Source organism: Mesocricetus auratus, unplaced genomic scaffold (assembly GCF_017639785.1).
Source record: "Mesocricetus auratus isolate SY011 unplaced genomic scaffold, BCM_Maur_2.0 Super-Scaffold_100023, whole genome shotgun sequence".
In the NCBI taxonomy this organism is placed as follows: Eukaryota; Metazoa; Chordata; class Mammalia; order Rodentia; family Cricetidae; genus Mesocricetus; species Mesocricetus auratus.
Genome location: NW_024429204.1, coordinates 25,817,640 through 25,836,308, shown reverse-complemented (window position 1 = coordinate 25,836,308; position 18,669 = coordinate 25,817,640). Strand labels below are relative to the sequence as shown.

Sequence of the window (18,669 nt, the reverse complement as noted above, 5' to 3'; positions counted from 1 at the left end):
GGTGCAGGAATGTATGTGTAGGCAAAACAATAACAAAAATAAGTTTTAAAAGATGATGGATTGTTAGCCATTAATCTTTTCTTTGCCCTTCATTTATTATAGTCACCATTTTCCTCCATATTTAGAGCTCCTTATCTATTAGACTGTTGTTGAGATACAGCCCGTTGTGTAGCCCAAGTGGCTTTGAGCTGAGTCATCCTGCCTCAGCCTTCCTAGGGTCTGGATGGCAGACTTGCAGTCCTGGCCTGGTGTAGAACAGAGCTGTATTAGAATGTGTCTCCTCTTAGTCTGAGTTCAAGTTCAGGCTTCAATAGTCAAATGTGAAATTAGGCTGCTTCCTGCTTAGCAAGTAAGTAGAAGGCTTACACATGTAAGTAAATGAGATACTGCTGTTGGAGAAGTTGGGAGGCATCAGTGTGGTTTGTATTTTCAACGCTACTGAGAAACCTCCATTGTTTAGGGAGGTTAGGGAAGCCTTTTTAAGGATGAAGTTTCATTTCATCACGTATCCCTTTGTTACAGATCAGATGAATAGTGTTTAAAATGCCTGTTTTAGGGGAAGAATATTTTCCTCTTTCAACATAGCAGATATACCAATACAAAACCTTTCTGAAAGTTACCAAATTTGAAGCATATGAAAAATCTCTTTGGAAGTTGTTCGTGCTGGTGGTGTTTTTTAAATATACAAGGCAAACTCTGACATTTTCACTTCTCAACCCTGCTCTAGACATAATTAAATTACTTCTCGTCTGTCTCACCATAGCAGTTTAACCACAGAGCTCTAGTGTGGCGTTTTTAATTATGCTGTGTTGTAGCAATCTGTTTACATGCCATTTCATAGACAGTGAGCATCTTGAGGGCGAGCAGGTTCTTTTACTCAGCTTTGGACGTTGCCTTGTATCTGGTGTATTGGAGGGCAGGGCCTGTATTGATCTTTGTTGAGTACATTGTATTTTAGATCAGGTGACAAGGCATTTTCTTATTTTGTTGTTGTTATTTTTATACATTTTCTTCCCTGAATCTGTTCTGTGTCTTCCCACCTTGGCTTGCCGGTGGACTGATCACACATCATCTTTAAAATAATCTGTTGAGACATGGCATTTTAAACAGCTTTTAAAACATATTTTGATGCTGTCAAGACATGCAGTAATATATTGTGGTATTTCCCTAAAGTGATAGTTTGTGGCAATTGAGTTTTGCAGTGTGGCAAAACTAGCATCTATAAGACTATTGTGGATACTTCCTATTTTATTTAAGATAGACAGAACTAACTTTGCATCCCTGATATAAGCCGCGGTCTTTTGTCATGATTTAAAAAACAAAAACAAAACATCAAAAAACCTTGAATTATTTTGAAGCAAATTCATTTTTTGCAGGTTATTACATTTTGAGTAGCTATTTATTTGACTTATTCCTAAGTTGACCCTTAGGAAAATACTCTTCCTTGTAAATGGGGCTTGAATCGTGTGTTTAGATTTTATAAGAGCATTTGAGCATGTAGGACAGATAAAATGGGCAATACTACATCACCTGTTATCTGCTAATCAGCACTAAAGTTTTCAGAATTTGAATTCACAGAGTTTCAAAGTAGCTGAATTTGTTTTTATGGAAATACATATTAGTTCTGCTTGGCTTGATCGGAGCACCTCCTCCAGAAACCGTTGGATAAATAGGCCATTTGGTTTTATTGCTGATATTCTAAAATACTCCTTATTTGAAGTTATCAGAAAAGTCCCACTGTATAGTACCCACACACCCGTAATCCCAGGGCTGGGAAGGCAGAGCCTGGAGGACCCCTGGGGCTCGTTCAGCTGTAGACAAAATCTGCTTTGTAAAGACTGTATAGGGGATGAGATAACTCTGCAAACCGCATGAAGTCTTATAGTTTATATGTGTGTTTGCCATTTTATCTACCTATTTCCTTCTGACTGAATATTAAGGAGCTATTAACATTTTATATCCTTTACTTTGAGTTAAATTTGTTTTTTTGTGCATGTACCACATGTGTGTAGGAGCCTGTGGAGGTGAAAAGAGGGTGTTGGCCCTGAAATTGGAGTTCTCGGTGGTTGTGAGCCGCCACGTGCCTGCTAGGAACCAAACCCTTGTCTTCTGCAGGGCCAGTACAGCACTCTCGGTAGCTGAGCCTCCTCTCCAGCCCTGACTCTTAGTTTTTAATGACTGATAACATTTCTTATCATCCTTCACATCTTAATATGTTATTCCTCCAGATAATTAATAGGACAGTATTTTGGAGCTTTCTGAAAAACAAACTGTAATCCACCCACAATGTATTGACAGCAAAGGGTCTCAGTTTTCCATGATATTATTTTAGCACATTAAAGAAATCTTTCATTTTATTGCAGTCACAATACCCCCCTCCTCTAGAATATGCTTGAAGTTTCTGTTTCCTTTTCCATCTTTTCTAACTCCCATCCATTCTGCAAAGTTCACCTTAAGCTGGGTAGTGGTGGTGCACACCTTTAATCCCAGCATTCAGGAGGCAGAGGCAGGCAGATCTCTTGAGTTTATGACCAGTCTGGTCTATAGAGAGAGTTCCAGGACATCTAAGAATACACAGAAAACCCTGTCTCAAAAAAACAGAAAACAAACAAAACCCCACAAAATTCACCTTAGACAAGGCATCAGAAGACCCCTCGTGCTCCCTAGTTTCCAAGCCTTACCTCTAAGTGTAAATCAGACACTCTTGTTTGCCAGAGTGGTGCTGTCTCTCAGAATATACTTTTACCTTTTATATTTGAACTTTGGTAATAGATTATGCTCTGATTCTTGAGAGCTCAGTCTTTATCATGTGTTTTGGTTTAGGTACATAGTAAACTTGGATTATTTTTAAAATAGATATATGTAATGGAACATTGTCTAATTTCTCTCTATATGAGCCCTTCGCATCTGTTTCTCATAAAAATTTTTATAGGTTGTTGTCTTACTTTTCTATTATTGTGAAAGACCATGACCAAGGCAACCTGTTTCTGAGATGGTTTTGAAAGTAGTCTTTGTGTATTTCACAGAAACTGTGACCAGTTGAGTTCAGTTAGGTTTGATCTTGCACCTAGGTTTTGTAGCCAATTATTGAGCACTGTGTAGCTCGGATACAGTGACTGAATGCTCTCAAGTCACAGCGTCTATGTCTTCTTACCTTTTCCTGAAGATACTTGGAAGGCTTCCAGGTTTGTAGATACTAAGTGGTGCTTGGATTACTCAATTTAAATATTACCTAGTACTTTTTACTTGATATTTTATTCTAAAGGTGAATGATTTTAGTTGTTAGTGTCTCATTAAGTACTGGTTTATGAAGAACTTGATAATGTGACCTGAAATCTCATGGTTTTAAGCATATGGTACATATTGGTTTGTCCCTGTGTCTCATTAGAATGATTAGCCAAGCCACTTACTTCGGGGTGGCTGTAATAGTCACTGGGAAAAGTAGTTAGCTTTTGCAAGAAAAAGAAATTAAAAAGCTGTTAATTCCACTAGTATTAATAACATTGATCCAAGAAGCATTTTTTGTGGATAGCCACAGTGATGTTAGGCTTTGATCATGAACGACTCACATGTGTAGATGGAGGTGAATGATTTAGGATTAATCCTCTAATAAAATTAGACAGTGTAAAGTTCTAAAACAGAAGTTTCAAGTCAATGAATTAATAAGTGGATGTAGTCTGCAGAGTATTTTGTTTGCCTTACTGGATTGTTTGGTTGCTGTAAACACAATTTGTTGCATGTGAGTATCTGATACCATTTTTAGATTTGCATGTTAACAGCAGTGGCCTCTTTGGATAACACATACACATATGTGCTTGCACTAGTTAGTGTTCTACTAAGGTAGCCCCAGTTCTGTATTTTCTGGCTTTGTAACTTCAAGAGTTTGGAGATTTAACACAACTAATGGGATGAGGCTTTTAGAGTAGAACATGGAGTGTAGAGAAGGAGGTGGAAGGAGAATCCAGGCTTTTTAGCCAGAGAACCGGGAAGGCAGACATGTCTCGTGAGATGCAAGTTGCTTCAGGTCGATGAAGTTTGAGTAGTGCAAAGAAACCCTTCAGTTTGGGACATGCAAAGTCTGAGTGTCCCTTGGAGAAAAGTGAGGAGGTAGTAACTGAATGCCAGGTTAGGAAGGGTAGACATGGAAACTTGAACTGTCCAGCTGTTAGCAAAGCCATGAGACAGAATGAGATCCTGCAGGGGGAGCCAAGGACCCCGGCGGGACTGTGCTGTAGACATGTCGGTTGCAGGAGTCTGAGGAGCAGGATCAAGAAGGGAGACAGGGAAGGAAGTACTGTCCTTGACGTCAGATGACTTCATAGACAAATCCCCTGCTTTCATCTCAGAAACAGCCCAACAGGCCTTCGTGACTGTGCCTCTGTTAAGAGAGATCATTGGATGCTGGGAACAGTGAATTGGGAACAAGGGCCATTCAAAGGTGCCTTATCGAGCAGGTCACCTTTGTGAGCTACTGACTTGTTCTTGAGGAAGTCCTTTGACAAGACAGTAAAACTTCTTTCAGATAGGAGCCAAGGAGAGTATTTATCTACCTGTTGGTCAAAAGTTGGCCATAATGTTAACAATTTTACGTTTTATATTTGTCTGTCTCTCTGCGTTCAGACTTCTGTGGGCATCTCTTAGGCAAATCCCCACAGCAGTGAGTGAGTTACAGAGAATGTGACTGAGGTTTCCCTGGAATGAGAGCGCAAGTGCCCAAGAGCTGCCCTGTGTTGCCTCCTCTCTGTGCTGTCTGTTAGCTGCTGCTCATGATCACTGTAGTAGATAGCTCCCAGGAGCTAGTAGAAAGGGCTCATCCTTTTAGTGAGCGCCCGCCTCAGTAAGCTTTTTCCTGAGTGGCCTGGCCTTCTTACTCAAGGGCCCAGTGCCTTCTTCAGTTGACTCATCCTTTCTGCGGCATAGGTGCGTTCATAGGGCCTTATGGATGTAAGGGTTAGTTTCCTGCCCATCCTCTCGCTCTTGTATCCATGGTAACTTTTTAATACACTCTTCCGAAGTAAGGAAGTTAGCCACAGAACAGTTAATGCTTGGAGTTCTGTTGCGCTCTCCTGTGTCACCTGGAAGACGGCCTTCTCTTCTCCACCCTGGCCTTCAAAGGGAGGTAGGGGTGGGGCAGACAGAAAACTGACCTGGAGGACCTGGATGAATGGACCTTATTGCTCCCATCTGTTGACTCAGAGACACACTTCACCTGTAGAGGACAGTGCTAAGCATAGGATCACTTGCCATCTGCGAAGACAAATGCCAAGGTGCTGCCCAGCAGTATTGCATGGAAATTGTGTTTCTTAAATCCCGCATTTCTGAGTTACAGAATAAACAATTAAGGAAAGAAATTTAATTTGCACATAAAAGTGAGTAGTTACATTAGTCAGATAATTCTATATGTGAACTAAGCAGTTACAATGGTTATCTTACAGGTGTTCTTAGTCACAAAATTTATAAAGTCATATTGAAGTGAAACCCATCTTGAAAGCTCTTTGTGGCTTATTTTGGTTTTGCCAAATCTGCCAGTAGCAAATGATTGGCAGAAAACCATGTGTAAGTTTTAGCACCTTGAATAAGACTGGTATTGAAGATGGTCACCAGGTGAACTTCAGCCATGGTAAGACGACAGCACTAGATCCTTTGGCCCCTGTGATAAGGATACAGGAAACTCTCAATTGTCTTTCTCCTGTTAACCTTTTCACACACTGTGAAGAATTATTCTCTTTTGAATGTCTTGCATGCTGCATCCTTGTTCTTTTACCAGTTGTTGGTGTTCTTGTAGGGCTAATACAATACTTCATTTGAGGTAGGTCCTTCATATAGAGTGGTTGGATTCATCCAAGGAAATATACATGTTTAGGGTGTGGTGTGTATATGTATGTAATGTATGTGCTTGTTTGTGTCAGTGCTTGTGAGTGTACATGTGAAGGCCTGAGATCGAAGTTGGGTATTTTTCCTCAGTCTTCACTGTGGGCTGTGGTGGGGGGATGGGGGAGGGGCCTCTAACTGAACTGGAGGCGCTGTTGGGTAGGCTGGCAAGCCAGCTTGGAGGAATGTCTGTCTCTGTGTTCACTTCTCTTCTGGTTCTGGGGTGATAAGGGATGTACTGCCATACTTGGCTCTTTATATGAGCCTGGGGAGCTCGGGGTACTCATGGTTGAATTAGCTGTAATGACTTACTTGAAAGTATAGTGATGTTTTAGACTCTCTTCCCTTTCTTTTCTTTAAACAGATAGAAGGACAAGGACAGAATCACCAGCACTGGCTGAAGGTAAATATGTCTTTGGGGGAAATGATCATTGAAGCATAAATTAAAAACTAAACTACATTAAATAAGTGCAATTTAGGGAAATGTTTTTTTGTTGTTGTTGAATTGCCAAAAGTGTATTTTGATAATGCTGTAATTTGTGGCTTAGAATAGGGAGTGACGGGGAACAATTAAGCTAATAACTTTTACTTACAACCCTTTCAAATAGGAGAGGTATATATTTTTCTTGGGGTTCCTTTCTCCGTTGTTTATCTGTAGCTAGTGGAATTGATGGATAAAAATTCAAGATGTGAGTTTTATAGTATGAAGAGAGGGAGAAAGGGAGGAGGGAATTTGAGACCTCTACATTGGGAACTACAAAGAAAGATATCGGATACGTTATCTTAGATAAGACTTCTATCTTGTTAGTTTCAATCCTTTGAAGAAGGTCGGGTTTCAGCCACCCGGCCCAGCGTGTGAAAGAGGGCGTTTCACACGGTCTGAAGCCTGGGTTGGCTGGAGTTCCAGAGCCTAAATAGGGGAAGCAGAGGACTGATTCCAACACGTTGTCCTCTGACCTTTAGGTACCCACTCAAACATGCATGTGTACCTGTACACTTACATACTAAATACATAGTAAGAGTTAAGTATTCAAAATCATAGAAGTAATGAATATTAAACAAACACTTACCATTAGAGTAGATACGACAGTTCTCATGAGGACCCCTCAGAGTTGTCCTTTTTCCCGATCTCTGTGTCACTGGTTGTCATGCTAAGGACATCTTTGATAATATATAGAACCCTGTGAACCCTGTCCCACAGTAATAGTTCTAGTGACTTGGAATTGTGTGAAGAGGTCATTTAAATTGAAGCTCAATCACACTTACTAGAAATGCAGGTTTGTGATAGGTTAATGTCCTCCTTCCGCCAGAGTATGAGCTTTAGAACAGTGGCTCTCAACCTGTGGGTCTTGGCCATGGGGGGAGGGGGCGTCAGATGCTCCTTTCACAGGGTCACATATCAGATACTTTCATTATGATTCATAGTCGTAGCAAAATTACAGTTTTGAAGTTGCAACGAAAATTATTTTATGGTTGAGGCTCACCACAACATAAGGGGCTGTATTAAAGGGTCACAGCGTGAGGAGGACAGGAACCCCTGCTTTAGAACAGCTGTGCCAGCCACTGTTAACCTGTTAGAACGAATATAGTTATAATATGAAAATACCTGTAATTTTGCTTAGTAACCAGTTCATGGAAAGAAACTACTTCTACTATAGCTTGTTGGCTACAGTCCCCCATCCCCCCACCTCCAGCCCCCAGGACAGGGTTTCTCTGTATTGTTTTAGAGGCTGTCCTGGAACTCGCTCTGTAGACCAGGCTGGCCTCTAACTCAGAGATTTGCCTGCCTCTGCCTCCTGAGTGCTGGGATTGAAGGGGTGTACCACCAATGCCCAGCCTTGTTGACTACAATCTTTATTGAAAGACTTGGATGGAGAATTCAGCAAAACATTTCCTGAGCAGTTTCATAAGTCACTGAATTCTCTGTGGACTCCCGAACAATGGAAAACCACATCTTCTCTCCTCTTTCATCCCCATCAGTGAGTGTAGCTTTTCTGGCCCTGTAGCTGATCCTGCCTGGGATGGTTGTGTAAGACTGTAAACCTAGCGCTCTGGAGGCTGAGTCAGGCAGGGTGAGTTCTATAGAGAGACCTTGTCTCCAGGAAAGGGACGGGGCAGGTGTCATCCCTTTGAAGTGCCCTGATAGTATAAGGTAGACGTTTGTGCCAAGGCTTTGAAGAAGCTTCCGTCAGCTGGTCAGTAACAGCAGAAGCAGTAGTTTCTGTCAAAGAGCACTTGGGAAGCATTTGCAGATTTAGGGACTGGCAGCTCTCTGGTAGTTCGTTTGATTGCAAAAAGCACCAACACTGGTTTTGAAGGGGCCAGGCTTGGGCATTTAACTTTCGACTTGTGTTGTGGTGATACTGAGTGCTTTCTATAAGTGTGCTCTGACCACAGTCCTCTATTTTAAAGATGTTCCCCAAAGCTGCAGTCCCAGGTTTGTTCAAAGAAGCCAGCAACTGCTGGCTTGGCCTGAATCACTGAATGTCTCTGGTTCTTAGTTCTCTTTCACAAGACTCAGGAGTTGAGTTTTTCCCATTTCACACACCCTTTATTCGTGTGCATGCTGTTTATCCTTTCTCATTTATGTTCTTTTCTCTTTTATCCCTCCCAGCAACTTTGGACATATGGCAGAAATATTAAAGCAATAAGTGAGTTGAATTTTGGCTTATATAAATATTTCTCACTTATGCTTGTGAAAATTTAAAAGCTATAACTACAAATGGCAATCTTTGTTAAGTTTATATGATATATGCTTTAATACGTTTGGTCTCATAATGGTTTTAAACCATTTAAGATTCTGTTATACTAAGAGTATACTCTTTTAAATATTTGTGTGTAAATCTGACTTTTAAAAAAGACAAACCAACCAGTGTTTACATTATTACTTTAAATGCTTTGGAGTTGGAGGCTAACCTGGCCTACATAGTGAATCCTATTTCATATAAAATAAAATTTATCCAGGGGGTTTGTTTGTGCTCTTCAAATTAAGTAAAACAGCATTCTAAAAACTGATGTAATGAAAAAAATAAAACAAAGCCAATGTATTTGAAATTACCACCTGCTTGGCAGAATAAGCTTGAAGTGAATGGCACCGCTAGAGTCTGATTGGCATTATAAGCGATGATGATTCATACATACAGATTATTCAGCTGTATAGCATAAGACGATATTACCAAGAAGAGATGAGTGTGTGGATTTTTTTGCATTTGTTACATTTAGGAGAGTGATTTTCAAGCTTTAAGCGTAAGAACAGGAGAAACAATTTCACTGTGCTAACTCCCTTGACCCTTCCTGGTCTAGGAAAGACCTCTGAGTACAAGTTAAGGGCTGCCTTTCACCTGTGTCCTGTGACAGGCATCCTTTCTCCGTTAATTTTGACTGCCGCTCATCACACCAGCATTTAGTAGATACAGGACCTGTGTCATCCGTGGGACAGTTTGGGTGAAAACAGTAACAGTCTCACCATGGAAAGGTCTGCTCTCATTGTTCCTTTAGTCCACAGTAGGAAAGGAGCGCTTGATGCTAAGTGTCTCCTAAGCATACAAGCGTGCTCTTACAAAAGCCAGCCCTCAGAATTACCAGTTAGACATTTATAAGTGAGTGTCTGTGTAATCATCTAATGGGAACAGCTTCCCCTTCCTTTCCACATAACCAAACCCATGTAAAACTATTTGATACGATGTCTTACTGCTTGCAGGGACGTTAAAGTGAGACCCCGCGGGCCACACAGAAAGTAAGGGACCCTGATTTAGGAGAATACTTTATCTTTTCATTGAAATGAAGATAGGATGATCACTATCACTACTTGGGAAATTGTGGCAGATTTCCTAGCTCCTCCTTCTTTTTTCCCAAAGAAGACTGAGAGCGTGGCATGGAATTGTAATGTCTCTGTAGCCCGTATTCTCCATGCAAGAACTAAAACATAGTGCTCTTTTTATAATGTGGGTGTAAAGGGTTTTGGCCCTTGCTCTAATGTTTACAAACATGAGATTACCATTGAAGATGATGAGTTCGGTGATGGTAGCAAGGCAATAGACATTTGCCTTCCAGCCTCATTCTTGATTTCCCTCATCTTTGTGGAGTTTATTTTTTAATTATGTCTCATAGATAACACAGTCTGTTAAGCTTATTCCCTGACTTATAAATTTGCACCTTGTTTTATGGGATGACCATTATTTAGATATTTGCTTTTTTTGATGATTAAGTTTTCTTGACATATTCATCAAAAAGCTAGTGAATTAAAAATATTTACTGAAATTGTCTGTGTGGGAGTATGCTGTGTAGCAGTATGAAATATGAAAAGGATGAACACTTCTATAGTTTTGGTCAACTTTGCTGTGAATCACATTGAGGAAGTAACATGTTTTATAGTTTATAAACCACTCTGAAGGATACAAAGAACTTATATATAGAACAGTCCTGATAGAAATTCCATTCAAGTGCAGAAAGAGAAATTATAGACCAGCCTTACTTACAATCTAACATAGAATATTAGGAGGCAAATCTAGAGCCAGGCATGAGAATTCACAGTTGCAATCTCATCCCTCAGGAGACGGAGGATCCTGAGTTAGAGCCCAGCCTGGTCTATCTAGTGAGACCCTGTCTGTCAGCAAGCAGCTAGAACAGAGAGCAGAAAGGAACACCCAATCTAAGAGTACACCATAGACACTTTACAAATGGTTCATGCTAGAGAATTCAAAAAGGGGTTAGCAGTAGAAAATGAATTCAAATAATTTACTGTATCCATAGATTAAGTGACAGTGTGGTTGATGTTATAAGATGACAATACTGCCTCAGTGAAGTATGTATTGAGTATAAATAAGTCCCAGTCTCTTTAGGATGTTGTGGGGTGACTTTGTCAGTATGTGTGGTGATGCTCATACAGGTGTACACAGAGGCCAGAGTTCAGCTTCACATGGCGCCCTTCAGCACTACCACTGTGAATTTCAGATCAGGGTCTCATTGGCTTGAGCCTGATGACCTGGTGACGGTGTGCTGGCCAGCGAGCTCCACAGGGTGCCTCTCTACTGTGCCCAGGTTTTACGTGAGTTCTGGGCGTGTGTCTCAGTCAGGGCCCATCGCCATTGTGCTCTTATAGAAAACATTTAATTGTGGCTGGCTTACATTCAGAGGTTTCCGTTGTCATCATGGTAATGGGAATTGTTGCAGCACACAGACGGACATGGTGCTGAGAGGTAGCTGAGAGTTCTTCATGCAGCTAGGCAGCAAAGAGAGAGAGAGAGAGAGAGAGAGAGAGAGAGAGAGAGAGAGAGAGGGAGGGAGGGAGGGAGGGAGGGAGAGAGAGGGAGGGAGGGGGAGAGAGAGGGAGACAGACAGACAGACAGACAGACAGACAGACAGACAGACAGACAGACAGACAGGGCCTGGCTTGAGCATTTGAAAACTGATATCTTCCCCAGTCCACTTCAGGACTTTTGTAGAATTGACAGACACACAGAGAATTACAGGCCAGAAATACTTGAGGCAATTCTGAAGAATTACTACTTAAAGAATAAGCACTGAGCACAAAGAAAAGGTTTTGATACATTTAGCTGTTTTTGTAAACAACATGTGAGCAAAGGTGAGAAATGTTAGATTAATGAGGAAGATTTTACTTGAATGTAAGCATCAGAAACTAATATTATAGAGCATTGTATTCTGTATATAGAATTTTAAAAGTTCAGTTGGAAAGAAAAATGGCAGTAGACCAGTTAGTGTTAGAAAACAGATCAACCTGGACAATTTAAACCAAATATGATATAGAGGGTTGGTTATAAAGGTATTAGAAAGACTGGAACAATCAAAAAAAGCTGATGGAATAAGGATAGTGAAAGAAAAGAAAGTCAAACCTGGTGGTATAGGCCTTTAATTCCAGACATTCAGAAAGCTGAGGCAGGAGAATCACAAGTTAAAGACCAGCCTTGGCAAATTAGTAAGCGCCCCCCACTCTCCCCATAACAAGAGCACTGGGGAGAAAACTCAGCGGTGGAGGCTTTGCCTACCATGCACAAAGCTATAGACTCAGTGTTCAGAATTGCTTCCTCCTACAGAATACGGAAAACTAAAGACCGTCTGCTGCCACCCTCCCGCTCCCACTATCAGCGCTGCTGGCCTGTCCTGACTGGGCTCTTCCTTTCCTCCTGCCGTCTTTTCACCCTCCATTGCCTTCCGTTGGCATAACCTAGCAGACACTGGGCAAGGAGGGGTTTGGGGGGAAATGTCATACACAGATTGTCAGCCCTGTGGCTAAAAAAAGCCATACTGGCAGTACAGCTTGTAATTCTCAGCCCCATGAGTACAGATGGATGGCCTGTAAATACAAAAAAGAGGCACATTTTTTTAATGGTAAAATGCAAGTTCTATTGCAGCTTTAATCTGCGTGGTAGAGTTTATGAATGTTACTGTATTTTTTTTTCCTGGTTACTTCTCAGTTTAAAGAAATAGCAAACAAAGAACTAAAGCTGATTCTCTCTGAGGAGTCTTAGGCAACCTTACTGAGACTGGACTAGATGTTCCTTTGTTCATGGTTTCCTTTATTCCTTTCATAGTCAGTCTGGTATCTCCGTATGTCTCTTGAATCCTCAGTACTAGATTTTCATTAGCCGCCATCATTATTAGACATCATACACTACATATAGAACCATTTTGGTCCTTATGCAATACTGAATCAAATAAAATAGAAATCATTAATGATTTGTAGCATATATGTTGGAGATAGAGTGGGTACCTGAATTCTATACCAAAGCTCTGTGGCTAGGAATATATAAGAGAAACCCATGTGCCCTGTAGTGACTGACCACATTTTTAAATACTTTTAGTTATTAGTAAATACAAAAGAAACATATACATGATTTGTATATATAAATCTAAAAATAAGAGAATCCCTTGAATCTAGCAATAATTGAAGAACCTGAGCATTCTTAGAACCTTTTGAGTTGTCCAGTGTTATGGTTATCCTCCCAAATAGCTACTGTGTGTAATAGTGTCTTTTAATGCTTACATGGAGTTTGCCGATTTACTTTCCATGATGGTGTTTCTCATTCATCAAAGTAACTTGTAGCTAGAGTTAGTTATCTGTACTGTTGTAAGTCTTTGGGTACATATAGCACATGAACCTTATATTGAGCAGCAAACTCTTTCGTAAAGTAGCATACCAGTTACACTTCCATCAGCTGCGTTCCCATTGCTCTTTCATCTTATAGCAGTGCAGAACAGTCCTGTAGAGTAGTATATACTCAGTAAAGTCATCTTACCATTAACACTAGTGCAGAACAGTCTTGTAGAGTAGTATATACTCAGTAAACTATGTAATTATTAGTTAGCAATTTTAGAAAGTGTTAAGTTTAAGAATGAATATGGAAGGCTGTAGTTGTTAATGGTAGTGTATTTTCAAGAGGAGTCTGGAGCATTCCCTGACACAGCATCTGAGTACCCTCAATCTTGCTTACCTGCACAGCCTCTGTGGCTGTGACGGCTGAAGGCCGCTCCTGTAACGCAGGTGCTGTGGGAATCTGACACTCTCATGGTTGTGGCTCACTTCTGCTCCCATGTACTGATCTCTCAGTCTACTATGCTCTAACACACGACTAAATGTCCTTGTGAGTAAATTTCTGTAGTTGCATTGTCTTCATTGAAAATAGAAAGTTGAAAGTGCACCCACTAGATGTCACCATAGCAACTTGGTATTAGAGTATCCGGCTATCCTGTCTGACATAGTTAATTCCAGGCAGCCAGGACTACATTCTGAGACCCTCTCTCAAAGGAAACAGCTTGGTATTAAACTTTTTGCAATGTATAAGGTAATTACAGTGAACTATTAAATGCTTTCTTCTAGTTCACTGAATCCATTTGCGTGAATCATGGAACAGAATCAGAATGGTGGGGATATGGTTCCATTGGTAAAATGCTTGCCTTGTAAGGGTGAGTGTGAGTCCCCAATGTTCACATAAAAGCTGGTTGCAGAAGCATGCCTCTGTAATTCCCGTATTGGAGAGGTAGGAACAGGTAGGTCCTTGGAGCTCAGTTTCCGGACAGCCCTACTGAATAGTGCGCTCTGGGTTCAGTGGAAGACTGTCTCAAAGCAAAAGCATGGGAGAGAACCATTGGAGAAGAGACACTCGGCACCAACCTTTGACCTTCACATTCACACAGATGTGCATGTACATATGTGTACACGACATGCACTTAGGCAGACAGGCAAACACAGTTGAAGAAGGGATGATTTAGAAGGAATATTTGAAAGAAAGAACATAGTTTAGTACTTAGTATATTTTACCATTTTATACAAAATGTGTTTTGTTTTATTGACTGTGACCTCTAACAAGAAACTTACATCTATATGTCTGCCTCCTCCCTAAGAAGCTGACAGGGACACAAATCAGTGTTGAGAGTAGGTAAGAGTCAGGACAGGCACTGAAGTTCCCATTCCTTTTAGTGCTTTTGAGTGGGAATTAGGGTAAAGTGTCTTCTTCCCTTGGAATCTCACTATTACATTTTGTTTTGTGTAAACATCGTCTGTGCAAGTCGGTGTAGGGAAAGGCACATTGGAGCTGGAGGAGAAGGGGCTCTGAGTAGTGGGACAGTGTTGTGAGTCTGCCCTCCCTGTTTACTTCCAGCTTCCAGACACTGCCTTTCATCTTGACAGAGCCGTGGCAAACCCTCGGGCAAGGGTTATGTATGCCACTGTTTTAGTGCTGCATTCTGTCTGCATACTTACTACTAAGTGGAACAGTTGCTGGTTCTGTGTGTGCTGTTTGCTGAGTTCACTTTTCAGTGACACATCATGTATAAGCCAAATGTTCAGTTAAGAGTTAACAATAAAATTTTGGTGAATCTTAGAAACATTTATACAGTAACTTTCTTGATTAATTAATTGATAGCCTTCTTTAATTTAATGGTTAAATGTGGTTTGAATACTGTCTTCTTTGTGTTTCCAATAGGATTTAATTCAACTTGAAGGACAAAGCCTTCAGTAATTTAAAAATAATATGTTTGAAAAAAAAAACTAGTTTTGCTGTTGATTCATACTTAGAATGTGTACCTCAAGTTTTTAAAAAGAACATTAGCACAGAAATATTTCAAGTTATATGTAAAATACCATTTTCCCCATCTTGCTTATATAGTTTTTTTAATATACAGAACCCGGGTGACAGGGGCTGTAAAGTTACCAGTGTGAGACCATGTAAACCCGCACCTGTTGGCAGCCATGAGCAAGGCAGCCTTGCTGAACCCCAGGCCTCTGCTTCAGCCTTTTACTGGAACTAAACGATGTCGCCATTTTTATTTTTAGGTTTGCTGGCATGGGTAATCTCATTAAGGTGCTAACCAGGGACATAGACCACAATGCAGCACATTTTTTCTTGGACTTTGAAAGTAAGTCTCCATAGCCCTTCACAGCTGGTGCTAATGGTAAAGGTGGAAGATGAATTATCCTCACACCACAGTGAAGGCCAGCCAGAATATGTTAATTAAACATGGGGATCAAACAAAGGTTGCATGACTTTGTCCCTTAATTATAGGCAAACATCACCATCATATGTATAACTCTTTAGTTTCTCATTTGCTGAAACCATGTTGAGTCTGTAGCCAGTGGTGTCCTTTCATTAGTCCATGAAGCAAGTAGCCTTATGATGAATATTCTAGTAGTATGCTTTAGTGACTGTGCCAAAGCCTGCTCACTCACCGTCCTACAATAACTTGCTTGAAGAGATAAAAACCTGTGCTGCATAACTAAAAGGAATACTTTAAATAGCTTCCACAAATTTTACAAATCAAATTTGGTGAGGAATACCTAATATATTTATTGACATACAGGAAATTAATACACATTTTAAAATGAGATGTGAAGGTCAGCTTTGGCCAAACCTCTTGATAATTGGCCTTGGAATAAATTGTTGTTTCGTTGCTATACTTAGAAAGTTACTTGTAAAGAATTTTTGATTGGAAATTTCTCTTTCAGAATACTAGCACTATTGGAATACTTAAAGAATTTTTCATTATAAGGCCATTAATGAAACTTGTCTTGGGAGGATTTTGAGAAGAATTAGAGGAACAGTTATGCCATTATGTACAGGAAAAACCTCATTTCACCTCTAGGTCCTCCACATCAGCACCCGAGAACCCGGTTTGCTGTCTGCCAGAGCACAGTCTGGGTAACCTGAAGGATGAATTCATGGCCTAATGAACATTTTCTCTGTTATATTTTTCTTTTAAGTCAATTTCAGTTGTTCTTTTTATAAAGGGATATTTTCTCTTTTCTCATTCTTGTCTTGACAGGTACCTTAACATGGGGAATCTTCTTAAAGTTTTGACATGCACAGACCTTGAGCAGGGGCCAAATTTTTTCCTTGATTTTGAAAGTGAGAAGATGGTTTTATATCTATTTCTCTTTGCCTGCAGTAGACTGCGTTTGTCTTGCACTAATGAATGTTTCCACTGGGCCATCTCTCTCACTGCTTTGCATGACTGAGCTGTGAATTGTTTGAGCAAAACTTCTGGTGCCTTCTAGAACGGAATCAGATTTTATAAAGTAAATTGTAGTAATAAAGTGTCCATTTGAATTTTACAAGAGATTTCGTCTCTTAATTGGCTGTTATGTTATTTAAGACCTATGATAGATAATAAAACACTTATAAAAAATTGAAAAACAAAACTACCTCAAGATCTACTAATAAAAATGCTCTTTGAGGAAAAATTGTATCACAATTGAGAAAAATGGACTAAGTTTTATTCACTCCATGTGCATATATAAAGTATCTTAAACATGGATCTGTTCATGAAGGCTACTCGGAGCTTAGTAATTTGGGCAATATATTAAAAGGTAAGTGTGAACCTAAATTATGTAATCTTTACGGATAATTTTAAAAGTTAAAATCACTTTGTGTATTTAAGGAATTCACTTTATTCTGACTCTTAAGTAAAAAGAAAAATAATAGGTTCACAGACCTTTAAGTAACTTGCCTCATGTCTGTCCTGTGTTGCATGACTTGTTGCACTGTGGTCTACGAGTGGCAGGTAAGTGTCATTGAGCTCCATGCATGCTCTGCTCTGGCTTCTGGCTGTTGCTATTGCTTCAGTTTTGTCTGATGTAAAATTGAGAAAAATGATGTTAAGTTGGTGTTTTAATGTGAATGTCGCTATTTTAGCTGATGGTTAGAAAATTGTTAGGAAAGGGTGAAGAGATAACTGTAAATCATGTGATTCCTTAGATTTGAGCAGAGTCTTAAAGTTTATGAATGATTTTGAAAAGCAAATCACTTGTAAAGAGAGTTGTTTGTTTTTTTACCTTCAATTTAGTTTTTATATAGTTCATTCTAATTTATGACCCATCAAACACATCTATCCTTTTAAGTTGGGGTACCTTATATGAACATGCCAATTTCTAGCATATCTTTGTTTTTGTATAACACTTGGTAGTCTCTTATTTTTCAACTTTAGTGAATTTCAACAACATCTGTTACTGTCTGGGTACTGTGTGCAGGCCAGGAAAGGAGGAAGGCCAAAGTCAAGACGGTTGAATTGTGGGAGTCTTAGGGAGCCGCGGTAGGGGAGCGTTAGTCCTCTTGACCCTTCTCAACAATTTCACAGCGCTCTGTAAAGTGCATGCCTAGCATGGGCTAATCAGCTTGGGGTTGTCGAGCACACCGCTGACTTGAAGATTGCCCTTCCAGACGAGGCAACTTACGTTAAAGCCATGTAGTTTACTGCTGTTTGAGACTCGTCCTCTCTCCTTTGCCACCCTCCTGTCGTCTTTCTCCTTTGTCCCAAATGTCTTACATTTGCAGAATCTTGGCTTTGATATAGTCAAGATCTTGTTCAAGACTTGGCACTTGATCTTTTTATAAAGTAGCATCCTGTTCTATTAAAGTATGAACCATGAAAAGATTACTTGAGTTTTCCTTGTGGGGATGGGGGGTGTTGCATCATTATCCTCACATTTTAAATGTAAAGGCCTAGTTTAGAGGTAGGGAAAGGTTCAAATCACAACAACAAAACTAGTCAGTAGTGTAAAGCTATATGTGGACCTTTAAAAGTAAAAATAAACCTTTAAGAAGTGCTAATGGGCTAGGCAGTGGTGGCGCACGCCTTTAATCCCAGCACTCGGGAGGCAGAGGCAGGTGGATCTCTGTGAGTTCGAGACCAAGCCTGGTCTACATAGCGAGTTCCAGGACAGGCTCCAAAACAATACAGAGAAACCCTGTCTCGAAAAAAACAAAACAAAACAAAAAAGTGCTAATTGGTATTTTGCCTTTATTACATCTATGCACACGTGTGTGCAGTACCCATGTAAACCAGAAGAGGGCATTGGCTCCCCCTGGAACTGGAGTTGCAGACAGCTGTGAGCCGCCATGTGGGTTGCTGGGAATTGAAAGTGGGTCCTCTGGAAGAGCAAGTAAGTGCTCTTAAGCTCTGAGTCAACTCTCCAGCTCCAAACATTGTATATGATGCTTGTTGCTTGTGTCAGCCTGGGTAGAACTTTTGGGTTGCTATTTGCTGATAACCGTAGAAGCAGCTCAGTCAAGACACAGTGTGCACCAGGCCAGAATTTCCTCCCCATTTCTAATGCAGATTCTAATACTTGTGGGTTATTAATCCTATCTCTTACTATTTTACACATTTTTTTCTCTTTTTAAAGAATTATACACCTGTGAACTTGGGAACTTTATCATTAAGCTCCTGTAGAGACCGTAGCCCATTAGATGCGTTCCTCTTTTAACTATTACATACCAGAATCAAGGTTGTCAAACATAGTTGATCTGTCAATTCTCATTTGTTATTTTAGTAAAGCCTCATTTG

General features: G+C 40.2%; 1 protein-coding gene across 9 annotated transcripts in view; it reads left to right on the top strand.

The window, feature by feature from the left end:
- Cyrib (CYFIP related Rac1 interactor B) overlaps positions 1–18,669 on the top strand; it is an 80,969-nt gene that overhangs the window by 42,303 nt on the left and 19,997 nt on the right. For 2 of the 9 annotated variants that reach the window (XM_040730607.1, XM_040730609.1), the window contains exons 2-3: positions 6,236–6,274; positions 16,150–16,232. In XM_040730607.1, the coding sequence (XP_040586541.1) occupies positions 16,160–16,232 (73 nt within the window). In that variant the 5' untranslated portion in view covers positions 6,236–6,274; positions 16,150–16,159. Of the gene's footprint in view, positions 1–6,235; positions 6,275–8,485; positions 8,523–15,163; positions 15,247–16,149; positions 16,233–18,669 lie in introns of all 9 variants that reach the window. The other 7 variants (XM_040730613.1, XM_040730610.1, XM_040730614.1 and 4 more) reach the window with 7 other exon arrangements.